Source organism: Colletotrichum lupini, chromosome 3 (assembly GCF_023278565.1).
Source record: "Colletotrichum lupini chromosome 3, complete sequence".
Lineage (NCBI taxonomy): Eukaryota > Fungi > Ascomycota > Sordariomycetes > Glomerellales > Glomerellaceae > Colletotrichum > Colletotrichum lupini.
In genome coordinates, this window is record NC_064676.1 from 4,876,623 (window position 1) to 4,894,337 (window position 17,715).

At 53.4% G+C, this 17,715-nt stretch overlaps 6 protein-coding genes across 6 annotated transcripts; 3 read left to right on the forward strand and 3 right to left on the reverse strand.

Annotated features, from left to right (window-relative positions):
• Positions 1–1,037: 1,037 nt before the first annotated feature.
• On the forward strand, positions 1,038–2,087 carry CLUP02_06205 (CDP-diacylglycerol-serine O-phosphatidyltransferase; the record flags this gene model as incomplete). The annotated part of the gene is made up of 4 exons (XM_049285205.1): positions 1,038–1,113; positions 1,176–1,305; positions 1,353–1,590; positions 1,719–2,087. 4 exons carry the CDS (start codon positions 1,038–1,040, stop codon positions 2,085–2,087), a joined length of 813 nt encoding a protein of 270 aa, XP_049142348.1.
• A 535-nt stretch (positions 2,088–2,622) lies between these two features.
• Positions 2,623–5,288, reverse strand: CLUP02_06206 (threonyl-tRNA synthetase; the record flags this gene model as incomplete). Its single annotated transcript, XM_049285206.1, has 4 exons — positions 2,623–2,830; positions 2,887–2,943; positions 3,005–3,143; positions 3,197–5,288. Coding segments are annotated over 4 exons (2,496 nt in total), but the record flags the coding sequence as incomplete, so codon positions are not given.
• Positions 5,289–5,623: 335 nt separating this feature from the next.
• Positions 5,624–6,518, forward strand: CLUP02_06207 (H/ACA ribonucleoprotein complex subunit 1; the record flags this gene model as incomplete). The annotated part of the gene is made up of 4 exons (XM_049285207.1): positions 5,624–5,702; positions 5,800–5,850; positions 5,917–6,017; positions 6,105–6,518. The coding sequence occupies 4 exons, from the start codon at positions 5,624–5,626 to the stop codon at positions 6,516–6,518; spliced, it is 645 nt and encodes a 214-aa protein (XP_049142350.1).
• Positions 6,519–8,898: 2,380 nt separating this feature from the next.
• Positions 8,899–11,100, forward strand: CLUP02_06208 (aminotriazole resistance protein; the record flags this gene model as incomplete). The annotated part of the gene is made up of 1 exon (XM_049285208.1): positions 8,899–11,100. One exon carries the CDS (start codon positions 8,899–8,901, stop codon positions 11,098–11,100), a length of 2,202 nt encoding a protein of 733 aa, XP_049142351.1.
• A 326-nt stretch (positions 11,101–11,426) lies between these two features.
• On the reverse strand, positions 11,427–15,309 carry CLUP02_06209 (PH domain-containing protein; the record flags this gene model as incomplete). Its single annotated transcript, XM_049285209.1, has 6 exons — positions 11,427–12,693; positions 12,758–13,583; positions 13,644–14,395; positions 14,450–14,505; positions 14,628–15,077; positions 15,130–15,309. 6 exons carry the CDS (start codon positions 15,307–15,309, stop codon positions 11,427–11,429), a joined length of 3,531 nt encoding a protein of 1,176 aa, XP_049142352.1.
• Positions 15,310–17,223: 1,914 nt separating this feature from the next.
• CLUP02_06210 (uncharacterized protein) lies at positions 17,224–17,597 on the reverse strand (the record flags this gene model as incomplete). The annotated part of the gene is made up of 3 exons (XM_049285210.1): positions 17,224–17,243; positions 17,314–17,507; positions 17,572–17,597. 3 exons carry the CDS (start codon positions 17,595–17,597, stop codon positions 17,224–17,226), a joined length of 240 nt encoding a protein of 79 aa, XP_049142353.1.
• Between the last annotated feature and the right edge of the window lie 118 nt (positions 17,598–17,715).

A 17,715-nucleotide genomic window follows, 5' to 3' on the forward strand; every position in this document is an offset into this window, starting at 1 on the left:
TCCTGGCTCGTCCAAAAACAATGATGGAAATTGCACGTCTTTCCTACAACTTCCTGGCGAAGCACGCCTAGACATCCGCCTTATACTGGAGTATCACATTCCAATATATGGCACGCTATCTCCTGGTTGGCGAGCATCAAATCAGGGGGTTACCGGCCTCGAAATACCTAGCAGACGAGACGCCTTGGACATGGATAAGACCACGTACGGGACGCGGTGACTTAGGTTGGGTGGCCACTTCTACGCAACAAGCCAAGGTGGTTTTTACAGCAGAAGAATAAGTGATCTGCCTCGTCGTTGTAAATAATACACGAAATGAATACACGGCTACACACATGAAGCTTAGACCCCGCAGTGGCACGTACGACATTGACATTGACAGCAACCTTCTAGAAAGTAGGTAAGGTAAGGTAAGAAACTGCTAAAAATGGGTTGGCCAAAAGGTGTTGTCCATTGAGGTAGCCAAGTAGCTTACCCCAAGGAAAGGTGCGTGGGTGCCCCCATGTGGCTGGCATATGCCAATATGGTGCCCGTGCCAAGATTTCCCGGTTGTTGGCGGTGCCTGGACCGTGCGACGTTGGACGCCATGGTGGAAATCACGTGCACGGCACCTCGTGAGCTGGACCAGCTCCCCCGCTAGTCGGCTTCAGGTCTAGAACGACAGGGCTATGACGGCATGTGCCTTCCCCAGCTATCCTAGTTGGCTTTGAGGCGGAGGAGTGTGACCGACTTACCTCATGCCGACCTACCTACCTACCTTGCTTGCCCAGCACCTCCATTCACATTTCTTCCTACACCTGCCTCCCACTCCACGAAGCTGCTGCATACAAAAACTAGCTCAATCCTCTCAACCTCTCTTCTCCGCTTCCACAATTTTCGTGCTTCGTCCCTCTTAACGCCCACCGTCGAGATTTCCAAAAGGACAAGGAAAAATTCACGAAATTGAACGGGCATATCAACAAGCATCCACTGTGTCTCTCCTCCGACAACGTCTTCACAGTCCACACAGCTAGCCTCAGGGAAAGCCCCAACCAAACATGTCGAAACGGACAAGCAGCGTAGCCACCAATGGCAAGGCAGCCAAAGATGCTGCTGATAGCTTCGCCGAGCCTGGTATGTTGCACGTACTGCTCTCTCCAGATGCCATCCGAGCTAATACGTCGCCTTCAATGCAGCCCACGACAAGCAGAATCTCCTTCTCGCGGCCGACCCCGGTCACTTTTCTTTGATCCGCGCCCTCCACCTCGCCGACGCAATTACCCTCTGTAATGGTACGGTCTCACATATTCCCAGCTTCTTCCGCACGTTTTCCCAAGCGAGATGCGTCTTCTGAGACCGGATGCACTGCAAAGTCATATTGAGAGGAGAAGAGCACTGCTGACTTGCTGTGGAATAGGAGCTTGTGGTGTCATGTCAATTTTTACCTCTCTGCGCTACTGTCTTGGCGATCCTTCGTCCACTAGCACGCTGTACCTCGCCCTCTCCTTCCTACCCTTTGGCCTCTTCTTCGACTTCATGGACGGTAAAGTTGCACGTTGGAGAAAGAAGAGTGGTATGATGGGCCAAGAGCTTGATTCTCTGGCTGACCTGGTACGTTTTCAAGCGACAAATCCGTTTATCCCGGGTCGATGGTCTACACCTACAATCCTTGCCAGGGAATAATAGAGTCTCTCCGAGCGGGATTGAGTTGGAGCAAGCCCGGCTGATATATAACACAGATCTCTTTCGGCGTCGCTCCTGCTTCTGTGGCCTTCGCCCTTGGTTTGCGCACACCCATCGACCACCTCTGCCTGACCTTCTTTGTCCTCTGCGGCCTCACGCGTCTCGCTCGCTTCAACGTAACTGTCGCCGCTCTTCCCAAGGATGCAACTGGAAAAAGCAAATACTTCGAAGGCACTCCCATCCCTACCAGTCTTGGCCTTGACGCTGTGATGGCGTACTTGGTATCTCAGCGTTGGATTCTTCAGGACCTTCCTCTCGGAACGTGGCTGTCGGGAACTGCACTGGAATTCCACCCCATTGCTCTTGTGTTCGTGGTTCACGGATGCCTTATGACCAGCAAGAGCATTCATATCCCCAAGCCTTAGGGCGTGTCTCCTAACTTTTTCGGTCATACCATGAGCTAAGCGGGCGAGAGTCTGTCCTTCCTAGTTCTTGAGACGTGTTTGCGCCTCAACACGAGCACAAGAATAAAGAAACAAGAGAGGTCTCGTAAGATCTCTCTGCGCAGCGAGAACACGAACTGGGGCCACGAGCTAGTCTTTCGCCGCAGAATCATACGAGGCGAAGCCAGAGGTGAACAATACGGAGCGGGAACTATCAGTCAATTGCACTGAGGGAATGGACGTCTGTAGCACAGAGATACACATCTAAGCGTGCACGCGAGAATACAATACGCATGATACCCTACTTACACATTTTCCTCCATTGCCACTTGATCATTGCCACTCGATCGTCGTCCATTGGCATCATTTGAAATTCGATTTTTCGTATTTTGTTCCCGCACATGGATACGATTTGCGCCTCTAGTCTAGGCTACAAATTGCGAAATGTTTCACCACCCTCCCAAACACCATCTTCAAAATTCATTTTGTCATGAAAGCCATGCTCCATCTCTCACGTTCATGCCTTGTCCTCCTTGGGCTTCACCACGGAGGGGAATGGGTTATAGGTGCCGCGCTCTTCGCGCAGCTTCTTGATCTTCTCAACGGCCTCGGCGACGTCAACGGGCTTGCCGCGGTCCTGGCTCGAGGTGTCATCACGGTAGCGGATGTTGACCTGCTTGTTCTTCATCTCCTCGTCGCCAACGACGAAAATGAAGTTGTATTGGCTATGCGAGTTAGTCACATTCTCAAACCAAACGGAAGCGCAGTCCATTGTACGTACCCAAGCTGAGCGCTGCGAATCTTCTTGGGCAGCGTGTTGCCGGACAGGTCGACATCACTAGAGAATTTGAGTTAGCGAATCTCTTCCAGATCTAAACGGGTAGCGGAGAACTACTCACACCCACATGCCCTGCTTCTTGAAGGTGGCTTGGACTTCCTCGGCGTACTCGACGAAGCCCTTACCAACAGGGATGACCATGATTTGCCTAGGGCTGAGCCAGAAGGGCCACTTTCCGGCGAAGTGCTCGATGAGGATACCTGTGACACGAATGTTAGCGATGCTCAAGCGACATGCCATGCGCAATTCTAACCTGTGAATCTCTCAATGGATCCAGCCATGGCACGGTGGATAATGACAGGGCGCTGGCAGCCGTTCGTCAAAGGCTTGATGACGCGCTTCTTTTCCTTCTCCTCCTCGCCAGTACCGGCAGCCGAGTCGATAACGGCTTGAGGGTCCTTGGCCTTGAACTCGGGGACCTTGGGAGCGGCAGGTGCCTCCTCTTCCTTTGGCTTAGTGTTGACTTCCGCTGAGACGTATTCAAGACCAAAGCTCTGAGGAAGTTGGAAGTCCAGTTGAATAGTGGCGCACTGCCACTCACGGTTCAAGACGTCCAGGATCTTGATGTCAATCTTGGGACCGTAGAAGGCGCCATCACCCTCGTTGATAGTCCATGGCACACCGCCTTCTGTGGCGGCGAACTCGTCGAGTGCCTGCTTCAGCATGCCCTCAGCCCTGTTCCATGTCTCAAGCTCTCCCAAGTACTTGTCTGGGCGAGTGGAGAGACGGAGCTTGAAGGTGAAACCCAGCAGGCCGTACATCTCACTGAGGAAGTCAAACAAGTTGCTGATCTCAGACTTGATTTGATCCTCTCTGCAGAAGATGTGAGCGTCGTCCTGCTGGAATCTGCGCACACGGGTGAGACCGGACAAGGCACCGCTGGCCTCGTTGCGGTGGAGGACTCCAAAGTCAGCAACACGCCACGGCAGCTGGTGATACGCCTTGGGGGTGTGAGCAAACATGAGGCAGTGGCCAGGGCAGTTCATGGGCTTCAAGCCGAACTTCTCCTTGTCGACATCAAGGACGAACATGTCATCCTTGTAGTGGTCCCAGTGACCACTGATCTTCCACAGCTCTGCGTTGTACATGTTGGGCGAGATAACCTCGTGGTAGTCGCGCTTGAAGTATTGCTCCTTGATGTAAGCCAGGAGGGTATTGTAGATACGCGCACCGTGGGGCAGCCACATGGCACTGCCGGGGGAGAGCTCGTGGAAGAAGAAGAGCTGCTGGTCCTGGCCCAACTTGCGGTGATCACGGGCAGCTGCCTCCTCAAGCCACTTCTTGTGCGCAGCCAGCTCCTTTTTGCTAGGGAAACTGACACCGTAAACTCGCTGCAGAGAGTCATTCTCCTGGTTGCCGAGGAAGTAGGAGGCACTGTTCTTCATGATGCTGAAAGCCTCGATACGGTCGGTGCTGGGAACGTGGGGTCCACGGCAAAGATCGATCAGAGGACCGTTGCGGTAAACAGTGGTCTTCGTACCATCGGGAATCTTGTCGTTGATAATGTGCTGCTTGTACTTGTTGTAGCTGAACATCTCCAGAAGCTGCTCCTTGGTAAGCTCGAGGCGCTCAAACTTCTGTTTCTCCTTCACAATCGATCCGACAATAGACTCGAGGGGCTTCCAGTCGCTAGCCTGGACAGAAGCGCCGCCGGGAAGCGCCATCTCGTAGTAAAAACCATTATCGACCGGAGGACCGATGCACAGAGAGCATCCGAATCTCCTCTCGCAAGCCTCGCCAAGAATATGTGCGGAGCTGTGCCAGAAGACCTGCTTGCCCTGCTCGTCGTCAAAGCTCACCAACTCCAACTTGCAGCTCTTCTCCAAAGGTCTATCCAAGTCCCACAACTGGTTCTGGTCGCCGTCGAGTCTTGCGACAACGGTGCGCTTGTACAGACTGTTGGAGATGCTCTTCGCGATTTCGCCGGGGGTGGTCTCGTAGCTGGTGCCCTGACGAATAGAGCCGTCAGGCATGGTGATGGTGATGGCCTCACGTGGCCTGCTGGCGAGCTCTTCATCGTACTCCTTCTTCAACTTGTCGAAAAGGTCGAGTCTCTTCTGGAGGAAATCGGGCGGAGGGTTGAGCTCGAGGGGTCCGGCCGAGGCATCGCCAGTATCCTTAGCCTTCTTCTCCTTCTTTGGCGCCTTGTCCTTGTTGAGAGCGACCTTCTTGACGCCCTCGGTGACGGCCTCGACGGCCTGCTTCGCGGAATCCATAATGTCGTCCAATTGAGCGGTCGTGGTAGGCGTGAGAAGGGTGAGGGTTGGAAAAAGTAAAGGCACACGAAGACCGATTTTCGTGCCAACAAATTTGGGCGAAACACAGCGAAGCAACCCCGCCAAAGCCTACGGTGAGTCAAACAAGGTGTTCGGACGACTTTCTGGTGGTGTCTGGCCCGCACTCCCTGCATTGGAGCCCACCACCCCGCCAATGGCCCTCAAGTCAGGCAGGTGGGCTGGTGGCTGGCCAGGTATTGGAAATTTTGGCGGGGTCACCCGGAAGGGATTGTTCCGACCCGCTAGCCGTGGCCAATGAGGGAGCTCGATTGGCCTGCACCACAATTTGGTCGCTGGGAAATTTTCTGTCGGCTGCCCGTTGGCCTCGTTTTTTTCAATAGCAGCACCAAAGCACTCAGTACAGGAGCAGCTCCGAACGACAACCCGCCAATCCACATATCAACATGTCATTCGGACGAGGAGCTCCGCGCGGTCGCGGTGGCGGTGGTGGTTTCGGTGGTCGCGGCGGCGGCGGTTTTGGAGGTATGAAATCACTCTACATTTCATTATCCCAATGCACTTGCAGATTGGGTCTGCTCGGTGACGGAATTCACAGTTTGATGCTAACATAACTTCAAAGGCCGTGGTGGCTTCCAGAACAGAGATATGGGCCCGCCCGCGACAATCCTTGGTACGTTCTCTCACCTTGTCGCTGTTTTGTCTCACGAGAGTATTCTAATCGGCAATTTTCGTATAGAGATGGGCAAGTTCATGCACGCTTGCGAAGGCGAGATGATCTGCGAGAGCATCAACCCCAAGGTTCCTCATTTCAACGCTCAGATCTTCCTCGAGAACAAGGTGCGACCTACCCCTCGTCGATTTATATCTCGATCGAAATTAGCCAAAGGAAATAGAACTCGACTAACTTTGTCCTTTTTCTGACAGACTGCCGTTGGCAAGGTCGACGAAGTCCTCGGACCCATCAACCAGGTTTACTTCACCATCAAGCCCTCCGAGGGTATCCAGGCAACTTCTTTCAAGGAGGGCGACAAGTTCTACATCGGGTCCGAGAAGCTTCTGCCATTGGAGAAATTCCTGCCTAAGCCCAAGCCTCCCCCAGGTGCCCCCAAGGTCAAGCGTGCCGGCCGTGGTGGCCCGGCAAGAGGCGGTCGTGGTGGTCCCCGTGGCGGCTTTGGCGGCCGTGGAGGTGCTCCCAGAGGCCGTGGCGGCAGTGGTTTCGGTGGCCGTGGAGGCGGTCGCGGCGGCGGTGGCTTCGGTGGTGGCCGCGGTGCGCCGAGAGGAGGTGGTGGCTTCGGCGGCGGCCGTGGCAGGGGTGGTTTCAGCAGAGGAGGCCGGTAGGCCATGACTGGAGTTTTCAGCTTCAAAGTCTGAGTTGGGGAGGGTTTTATCTGTTGGACTACGACTCTGGCGTTCGGGTTTGCTTTGCTTTCTCATCGGGCCTGGCGATAGGGGTTCGAGGCTACATGTACATCATCCACTGTGGTCAACTAAAAATTAGAGAAAAGTCTTGATTGAAAGTGTTGGACAGTTCAGGATGATCATGGCCTAATATTCGCCTACGACCATTTGTCGTATCCAGGTCACTGACGTGTTTTCTCTTCAAGGTCTCGGGGGCGAGCCACTTGGTTTTGATCATTACTGGCCTCAATTATTCATTGATTTTGTTTCTCACGATAACCATCTCTTCAGGTCTCTTTTCTGGCCCTCGCCGTCCGGCGTCAGATACGTATCTCGGCTATTTCCAGTTATCATCGCAATGCGACTACAACAGCAGACCGCGCAAACAGCAAAGACTAAAGATTCAACATGTCAATCAACAGATGAAATGTTCGAAATCTTGAATGGCAGTGTACTGAGATCGCCTTGTGTGTTTTTTTTTTCTTTTCTTTTCTCTTTTTTTTCTTTTTTATTAGCAGGCGACCAAATCAAGTTTTCTATGGGGAAAAGGATGAGACTACGAAGTTATCAGTGGTAGATACATACGCCTGGCGTCCTCCGCCTCTGAATGCGTCGTCAGTTCCGATATGCTCGTGGTCTTCGCCGCGCGTTTCACTTGCCAGAGCAAATAAGAACAGTACTTGGTTAATACGAAAGAAAGAGTGGCTTGGCTCCTATCCAGGCACCCGGTTGAGAACGGAGAGTCTAAGCGGCTTCCGCAGTCCCGCCGTTACTTTTCTGCAATGAGGCTGAGTCTGTGACGGAATGTCATTTCCAAAAATATCCCAATCCCTTTCATTCCAGTTATTCCGTATGCAATAGAATAACCCAAGAACCGAGCACACGATTGACGAAGACATTGACCATTTTGGACCATTGCGATTGAGCCCAATGACATGTTCCCTCTAAGGTTCGTGATCATTCTGTCTCCTCTTTCTCACGCTCACCCTCCTACTCATAGTCACTTCGCTTTCTCGGGACTCAGCCACGAACTTCATATCGCATCAGCTCTCTCAGACAACTCTGACCCGAAGTCAGGACAGAGTTCATTCAAGTCAGCTTAGCATAACAATCGTTCGCTCTGATCTGAGACCCGCTATTGCGATGGCACTTATTGTACTGGGCCAAGAGTTTGGTCTCATTCATGTAGCATCACGAAAGTTCCCTTGGACGGCCTGGGGCGTTTGCGAAGGATCTCTGTTGGTGGCGCGGTTCTTTGACAAGTGGGGTCTGGTTTACATCGTTGGCGCCAATCCCCCATCCTCCTTCGCATCAGCCTTGCTTGTTTACAGGGATCCCTGTTACAACGTCGTCTATCTACACGCGCCCAAGCAGTCGAAAAATTGCTGAACATCAAAAGTCTATTCGACGGCCTGCATATTGTCTTTCTTCATGACCGGTCTTCTGTAATCGTAGTCCTATGCACTAGGCAATAGTCCTGACGAACCGATGGAGATCGTCACATTGTACGACACCGCAGCGCCAGACTTGTGTGTCCGTCGACTGTTGGTGTGATCCAAAACCGAGTGTCGATTTGGCAAACTAGTTCAATGTGACGGCAATGCATAACTTGCGTGTCGCTTACCGAAGGCCATCCCGGAAATAAGAGAGACATGCATCAAGATCTCCCAAACGCGTCTGCCTCGAATAGCAAACATGGTAGCTCAGATTAGGGAATGTTGACACCCTTGACACTGTTCTTGGACAAGCTCTAGTAGCTTCGAATCAGCCCTTCGAGACGGGGGGATCACGGAGAGGCAGTGGACTGCTGCGGCGCCCTGATTGAGGCCCATGCCCACGACCATGGCCGAAAGGATAGTAACTGCCTACGCCAGCCCCCTTGCGAGAGCCATCGTCAGCATCCACCGGGGATCAGTAGCTCAGGCCTTGAAGTGGACACCAATTTGTCGTGTCGCTCAAGCTACCAAGGTGACCAAGGTTGGACAACTGTCTCTCGTTCAATACCCGATCCTGTGCAGTCCGTATCTGGTCTGCGTGCCCCTGCAAGCAGGTGTTCATCTATCACGGCACTTCCTGCACCTGATTTGTACTGGTGACCGGCTTCTGTCATTCTCTTTCTCGCCTTCCACTCTATCTAACCGTTTCATTTGTATTGGCGTTGCTTTCTATTCTCATGCCTTCGTCTACCCGTGTGTGACTATCGGCTTTGCGTTGTTGCCCCTGTTGTAGCGTTCAGTCAAAGACTGGACATTGAATATCGATATTTCACCAAGCCGCGGTCTTCACAGATACAAGATACATGTAGCTGATACACACCGACATGAGCAACTCAAGCACCACACATTCACCGTCTACTACTCGCACACCGACGACAGCATGGGAGACCCGAAACGCGGACGAGGCCATGCAGAGGGTGGCGGATGTCATGATAGCAGTCACAGAGTCGTTCCGACAACAGTTTCGAGAAGAAAATGCGAACGACAGCAGGCCATTCGGGCCCAACGGGCCAGGAAACTTGAGCTGGCGGACTTCGGCTCCGGTTCTTGTCTCTCCTATCCTCGACGACGACGGCGTGAGCCCAACGAACTCTCATTATTCTCGGCCGAGTACCGCTCCTTCGGCCCTCGACGCCTCCAGGCATGATGCTGTGTTGCCCGTATCGCCTACTTCCTCTCGTGATCCGGCGACATCACCTCTTTCACGGACCATGATGGTAGGGGCGTTGTCCGTTCCTCGACTTCCGACTGTAAATATCACACACCCACATAACGACACGGAAATACAGGCCCGACAACCATCGACTTCCACGCCGTTAGTAAAACCGACGGCTGCCACCACACTGCCGAGAGGGTCAGGACCCGAGGCACTCGAACATCCTTCAGAGTACCCAGACTTATTCGAGGCTGCCAGGAGGATAGTCTTCACGCAACGGTTCAGGTCCTCAACGGAGGCAACGCCCCTCAACAGGCCCGGCGAGAAATCCAGGTACCCTGAAAACGAGGAGCGCATTTCCTGGGCTATACAAACCGCAGCGTATCCGGAAGATCCCCTCCTCCGAGAAATACCGCCAGAGCCGCTGTCGTCCGCAAAGGAGTCCTTCCTAGTAGCCGTCGTCAGTCTGTACCAATTCCTTATGTTTGCCGGCCTCGTCCAGGCCATAGCACCGGCCCTCGCCATCGCCGAGTCGTTCCCAGATATACCGAGCGGCCAGCACTCGTGGTTCACCGCAGCCTATACACTCATCATCGGGGCCTTTGCCGTCCCCTCGGAACGCCTGGGCGACGCCTTTGGCCGCAAGACCGTCATCATCACCGGCTGCCTCTGGTTCTCGCTCTGGAGCCTCCTCGCCGGCTTCTCCATCAACGTCCAAAACGGCAGGGCAGACGGCACCGCCTACTTCTGCTTCTGTCGTGCCATGCAGGGCCTGGGACCGGCGCTCTGCGTACCCAACGGCTTCTCGGTTCTCGAAAGGACGCTACCGGCGAGCCAGAGGAAAGACATGGCACTGGCCTTTTTCAGCGTCGCCGCACCGTTGGGCTTCGTGGTAGGCGCGGTGATGTCGTCCCTTTTTGCCTACAACGATTCCTGGGAATGGTCCTTTTTCGTACTTGCAGCTGTCAACATTTCCGCTGCGGGTCTCAGCCTCTTGATCGTCCCACGACAAGCCCCTCGAAAAGGCCCCTATGATCATACTATCTGGGTACAGCTCGACGTATCCGGGACTCTCCTCGGCAGCGGCGGTCTCGTCCTGTTCAGTTTCGCTTGGAACCAATCACCGGCCGTAGGTTGGCGCACACCGTACACCTACTTCATCCTCGTCATCGGCGTCATGCTCCTCGCCGCCTTCTTCTACAACGAGTCCACCGCTGTGAACCCCCTCCTCCCGCTGCGCGCCATGACCCCGAAGTCGAATCTAATCCTAGGCTGCACGGCAGCGGCGTGGGCCTGCTTCGTCATCTGGGCATTTTATGGCTTCCAAGCCCTCGAGGTCCTGCGCAGCTGGGATCCGCTCCTTGCCAGTGCGGGCTTCGTACCCGTTGCCGTCGAGGCCGTGGCAGTGGGCCTGCTGCTGGCGTATCTCATGCCCGGAGAAGAGGTATACTGGGCGTTCTTCGCAGCCGTCTTATCCTTTTTGCTGGCATCTATACTCATGGCGACGGCACCATCCGACCAGACGTATTGGGCAAACACGTTCGTCAGCACCTTGTTCGCTCCGCTTGGGATGGTCCTGACTATGCCTCTTGCCACCATCCTGCTCAAACAAAACCTGGCAGAGGGGCACCAAGGGGTCGCAAGTGGCCTTGTTCTGGGCGTGTCGAGCTACGCCATATCGCTGGCTATGGGAATCGCGAGGAACGTAGAAGTCGGAGTTAATTCAAGTGACACGGACAAGCTGTCCGGGTTCCATGGGGCACAATACTTTGGGACTGGTTTAGGTGGCCTGGCAGTAATATGTGCAACGATACTCCTAGTGTTAGCAGTAAAGGCCAGAGGTAGATCTTATGAAGAGGGATACGTCTAAGAAGAATTGGTTGGATATCGTTTGCATTGTGCTGGAAATCGCCGAGAAGATAAGTGAAATACTGTCAAAATGAAAAAAAGGGGGGTCGGCACCCTCGTTGCTCTTTCCGCGCCTTGCTTCCCTGAATGAACATTCTCTTCTCGATCACATTGAAGACAAGAAAGTTCGACACAAAAATCCCATGCCTTTATGTTCAATCGTATAGGATAGAAAACGAACAGGCAGACCCCTTCTCTTAAACCAGTGCCACTCCCTCATGTTCGAGTCGTTTTCCCCTCCTACCCATTCCTTACTCCAGTTTCCTTTCCCATCCCTTTACATTCTCCTCAACGTCTAGCTTCGACTCCGGGTGTACCCTTGGGGTATTCACCTGGAATATGCAAGTTGGAAATCGTCGGCACGCTGTCGGTTCTGATGGTGCCAGAAGTCGGCCGAATAGCCGACAACTGTTGATGCTGACGAGGCACGTCGTGGCTTGCAGGTGTTGACGATTTGTCGGCGCCAGAGAACCCATTCTGATCAACCTCATTGTGCTGGGCATGGCCGTTGCCCATGCCAACAATAGGAATCACATTGACGTGACCGGCATCTCGTTCGCCTGACGCGTAGTACTCGCTCGTCTCTTGCTGGTCGACGATACCGCTGTTGGAAAGGCCTGACGAGGCCTTCCCATTGCCATTCATCCACTGACCGTATTGGCTATTGCCGCCTGGTGTCTCGAGGCCACGATCATATCCGTTGACATTGGAGACAGGCCTAGATTCATCGTCGTAATTACCAATGGCGCCATGGTGGCTCTGCACTCGCTGTTCCTCGTCTCCAGGTACAAATACTGCCTGGTGTCCACGGCTACCAGATGGAGATCGGCGAATCGCTTCGCTGGTATAAGGGTTGACACCATCTTCTTGAGCCTGCTGGGACAATTCGGCTGCGTGGGAAGGCATTTCTTCCATTGGGGTCCTGTCGGACCCTCCGTAACCTGTAGGATGTTCGGGATGTTCATTCGGCCCGTGATAGACGCCTAGCATGCTTCCCGGCAGAGCGTATGCTTGCGCGGCGGCTTCACGGTCAGAGTTGTCAAATCCGGAGCTTACACTAGATGGCGAAAGAGGTGCCTGTAAGCCTCGCTGTGCGTTGACTTGGATGTCGGATGGGAATCGCCCACCTGCTTCGGGACGGCGGACGTCTTGTCTCGAACTCGTGCTGGCTGCGACCGCCGTGTCGGCCGAAAATGGCTCGTCATCGTCGTCTTCGAGAACACCGTCGCTGCTAGTGGAGCGCTGCGAAGACTGGCTGAGACTTCGAACATGACCGCGAACGAACTCGCTCCTTTCTTGCGGCGACCTCTCGGTGAGAACTTTGATGTCCTCGTACCAAGCCATCATTGTATCATGGCTCTCGGCGCGGAAGACCCATGTGTGACCACGGTGCATTGATCCCGTCTGGCGACCCTTGAGGATGAACTTATTGGATGATCCTCCTTCGGTCGAGTGCGACCCTAGTTTCTGCTCTGGAAGATATAAAGACATGACGGGGGCCTGGCCCTTATCCGCGGACTTGAATTCATGAAGATGAGTCGATGAAAGTACATACCTGGAGTTGAAAGTCAGCGGAACAATTTTGGTGACAGTGTTACCGTAGTTAGGGAATCACTTACCAGCCAGCTGTATAGCTCTTGAGGTACTTGCTTTTGCGCTCGAGAAGTCCGGCGCGAATCTCCTGGCACCCAACGTGCTCCCGACCGGGATAGTGGATGTGTTCGGCAGACCGAATCGGGATGTTGGGGTCAACGAACTGGTCGTCTTTTTGAACGAAATGCGACCACTCGAAATCCTTGGGCATAGAGATTGGGCCAACGCGGAGCTCTTCAATTGCCCCGTACGCAGCATCAGACTCGCGCTTGAGGATGCCAGCATAGGCGTTGTAAGCCTTCTGGATCTCACCAACCACGATAGCTTCAAGTTCTCGGCCAGAGTTCTCCAAGTTTAGGTAAGCCTGATGCAAGTAGTTCTCCTCGTCAATCTGGCGCTCAACTTGTCTGTCCACCGCCAGTCGCAAGAGGTAAGGATCTTGCTTTCCGGTCGTCAACGATGGGTCGAGGTCGGTCTGGCCCAGGGTGTCTTGCAGGGCCTTGACGGCCCTTCGGGTGCCGTCCATCTCCTTTTCCACGGAATTCTTGAAATCTCCAGACAGGTTCTTGATTTCCTTGATCTTCTGGTGTAGATCATTCCTCAGCCCAGTGAGCGCTAGGATGACATCCTCCTCAATCTCCTTGGCCTTGTTTGATTCTAGAATGGCGCCCTTGTGATAAGCACGCAGTATTTGCAGTGCATCATCGATACCACCCGAGTTGAGGAAACCAGGAGGGCTGGAGATGTTGTTGGCGACATTGGCCAGCTTCACCAAGGACTTAGACTTGTGCTCGTAGTGCGTTTGGATTTCGCGAAAGTATGCGATAAGATCCTTGAGAATCTTGCGCCAAGCTACAAAATGATGTTAGTCTTTGGCGTACACATAGCTCGTCAGCACCAGAGAAGGCTTACACTGGAATCGGTTGGCTAGGGCCTCGGTTGGGTTCCCAGATGTTGGAACTGGGCAATGGAAAGCGCTGTGCACCTCATCTGCGTCGTTGGAAGACTGCAGAGCCAGGCTCCGAACGCTACCAGCCTTCATGCTCCGACGACTACCGCTGCGCTTCAGACTGCCATTTCTGCGCAGCGAACTCTTCTTCTTGAGGGTATTGTGGCGTGAGGGGAGGCTCAGGTGGTCGTCCCCATTGTTGGAGACGAACGAGTTGGACCGCGGCATGTTGGAACCGTCAATGATACTGCTTCCTCTTTGACTTGCATCCCATTCCTCTGTAAACTTGCCCTGGGTGGTAGCGGAGGGCACGGCTAGCTTGTTGTCGTAGTTTGAAGCAGCAGTCGGGGGACCGTAGTATGCACCGTCACTTCCTTGTGAGAGGTGTTGTGTTTGATGGCTAACGGATTGCGCGTTGGCAAGAGTATTGTAATGGGTTTCTTGGTCCCCGTCGTATGGCAGAGGAGCAGTGTTCTGAGGAGTAGGATATGTAGATGGGTCGGAAGCGGGAGAGTTGTAGGACGTGGAGGAGGAGAGCTGAGGTGGTTGTTGAGGGAAATAGGACGAGGTGCGATTTGAGTTCCTGTCGGCCGCAGTGCCGTAGGTAGCTCTGTCCATGTCTTGTGTAGCTGGTTCCCTGTAGGAATCGGGATCAGCGATGTGCGGCGCGTGGTTGGAGTATGCCTTTGGCGTGGGTGTAGATGGAGGCGGGGATCTGGCTGCCATTGTTGGCATTCTTGGGACGAATACACGGTCGGATTTCTGTCACTCTGTGTGGTAAGGTAAGGTAGGGAGACTGAGACAGGCCGGGAAGCCGGTGTCAATCTGAACGACAGCTACGACTCAGACTAGCGCAAGGTATCAGCAGTGATGCTGGCGTCGGAAGGTGTCGCTGGCGAGCTTTTAGACGGGTTTAGACAGCCTTAGCGCGACGAAGGAGGGGGAACGGACGGGTCGATAATGGGAAAGGTGGTTAGTGTATCCAGTTGCGGTGTGCTTGACGCAATAGCAGTAGGAGAGGGTAGTCTTGGGCTCAGACCAATGTCGTCATCAAGTGCGTTCGAGTCGTGGTGGCGGCTGCCGATTTGGGTCGGTGGAATGCTGATGTGTCTCGGAGGTTGTTGGTTGCGCACCTTTGTGATTTGCGCGACTGCTAGTTGCTTCAAGGTGGTGATGACGGGAGCGTGCCGGAAGTTGCAGGCTTGAGATTGGCACGTAGGTGAAGAATAGAGGGGGGAAAGAAGGGGGGAAAGGAGAGGAAGAGGGAGAGAAATGGAGGGAGAGATAGGTGCCACGATAGGTGTTTGTAAGAACAAGATGGGTTTGTTGGTGTTGCGCAGGATTGCTATCAATACCAATAAGTCGTAAGCAAGGTTGAGGTAAGCACAAGTACCTACCTATACGGTGAGGTACCTAGGAATGGTAAGGTAGGCAAGGTAAGGAAGGAACCTTTTGACAGGACGGGAACGAGGATCGAGGGTGAAGCGTCACGCGTGATTGTAAAGGAGTGGGAGACAGCCCGAAAGTCAGGTAATTAGGTTCCCTGAGCCGGGGATGTTTGCACGCCAGCTTCCCACTTTGACCCGGGGTATCGCAGTCTCTGGGCACCGCGTCGACGGATACAGACATTGCAGGACAGGGGGGAGGGCAGACGAGTGGGGTGCCCACTGGCCACTGCCATGTGCGTTTCCATTTCCAACTTGTTGCCTTTTCTCTTTCCATCTTTTTTACTCCGTACCTGTCCTTAATCGTTATCTAAATGAAATGTCTTACTGGAGTCTAATTGCAATGTAGTAGCATCCCATGTCATGGACAAACGTGCACCGTCGTCCTGTCTCTGGACCGTTGCGCCTTCGACTCCCTCGTACCTCAGCTTAAGGTAGGTTTGCGCTGAATCTGATGTTTCTGACCATCACTGTGCTGTGCTGTGCTGTGCTGTGTAATGTGCGCGCGGGTGCCGCTGCAAGAACGAACCTGGGCAAGCCGCAGCGCAACACGGACTGACGAACAAGGAGCTGCGCCTGCGGTCTGAAGTGAGGTGCAGGGTGCCCTCGTCGACCTAGCGCAGCTGGACCCTGAATTGCGCGTCTACTTTGGGGGATTGGGATCGTCCACCCTAAGGCACCTTGGGTAAGTGGTAAAGTACTTTGCTTATTACCTAGCACGCCTAGGTAGGTAGGTAGGTAGGTAGGTACCTTGAGACAATGGATTGAACCTGTATGAACTTACAGTAGCCAGCCTCCAGCTATCCAGGTGAGTGAACCGTCACGAAACACCAAGGGGCATCTCATGAACTGTGTCACCAATTATTCCAACACATCACGGTATTTCTCATCTGGTCCCTCATGCAATACGTATCTCATCAAGACAGATTTGTTCACACGGTCATGGAGGAGTAAAAGACACTCAAGGTGGCACATGGGCTAAGAAGGGTTTCTTCCTCTTACACTTGACTTGGTCATAAATCTCACTTGGTGGTATTGCCTCATTTCCTCTTAGACTCCCGTCGTCGCAAAGGCCAGAAAAAAAAGAAGACGAAGGCCAAGAAAAGCTTCCAGCGCTGCGCGTCAGGCCCCGTCGATGACGTAGCCGCCCCTCTTCAACACCACCAAACGGGTGACATTCGCTGCAACCTGACCATCAAACATCTGGGGACCCGTTTCCCTTCCAAATTCCACCTCACTAAGCTAGGTAATTACTGTGTCACTGTCCATCCGTATGAACTCTCCTACGGCACCTTACCTACCTTACTTTAGTACGGATAGGCATTCCCGATTCCCAGTTCTCCCTCTGGCCTCTGCATCTTCGTAGCTCGACGGATATCCACCAACCCGTTACTAGTCGCCCGCGTCAAATCATCTTCACCATGGAACATGCTGTCACCAACATCACACACCTCAACCAAAGCAGCAGCACGATCCTACCATCTCGCAAGGACGTGACGCATCCGTCCCACCCGGCCGGGCCGTCCAGTATGTATTCCAATCCAGAGAAACGCCACATCAACCATTCACGTGCCACTGAACCAACAACACCCTGAACCTCTCCAGCTGAACCTGAAGTTCACGGCCCAATCAACGCCCAGCCGCAGCACACACAACCCACCTGAGCTTAATCGAGGTCATGATCGTCTCACACCCACCCTCTGCCAAGTGTTGTTTTCAAGAAGAAGAAAAAAAGAAAGAAAAAAAGGTTGCCGATTGCCAAGCACCCCAACTTCCTTCCTCTTCAATCAACCATCCTTTTTCCTGTTTTGTTTCCCCGAGTTTATCGCATTCTGGCTGCAAACAATCCCCCGAGCCCCCCGGGGCCGAGTTCCATCGGCATGCCCGGGCAGTGCCTCCAAGTTTGAGCTGAGTGCTGACAGGAGTGTGGCTGCGTGGGGGGGAGAGCTTGCCCATCGGACATTCACGAAACCCCTCCATCCGCTGTGATTCAACAACGGTCGACAGTGGTGAGTGCAGCCGTTTCTTCAGACGTACGAAATTTTGATGTACTGGAGCGACACCTAGAACAACACACATCAGCACTATTGCCACACGATTACTTAGTGGATTGGAAGTCTGCGTGGTGTAGTCTGTATCGCCTGGTCTTTTGACGCAGCAAGGCAACACACCTCACCCACTAACTCACTGAGATCAAATTCTGCCCTTTGATCGCCCACGATATAGCCAACTTTACTTCTCTTCGCTACCACATACGACCATACCCATTGGAAAACTCGGGATCCCGTCCGCTCTCCCATAGATAAGCCAATGAGGGCCGGATTAGTAGTTGGGTCGGTGACGACCAGCGAATACCTGGTGTTGTATGTTTTTGATGTTTTGCTCCAGACATCGTGAGATTGCGCGGTATTCTAAGTTCGCGAATCTGCGGTTGCTGCATACTGACCATCCATAACATTTTTGGGGGAACATTTTGCAGGGTAATGGAAATGTGCTTCCTTTTTTTACGATTTTCTGTTATCTTTGATTGGATTGGTCTCAACTCCGCGCCATATTGCCTGCAAAGTACACACGATCCTCCTCGATTTAG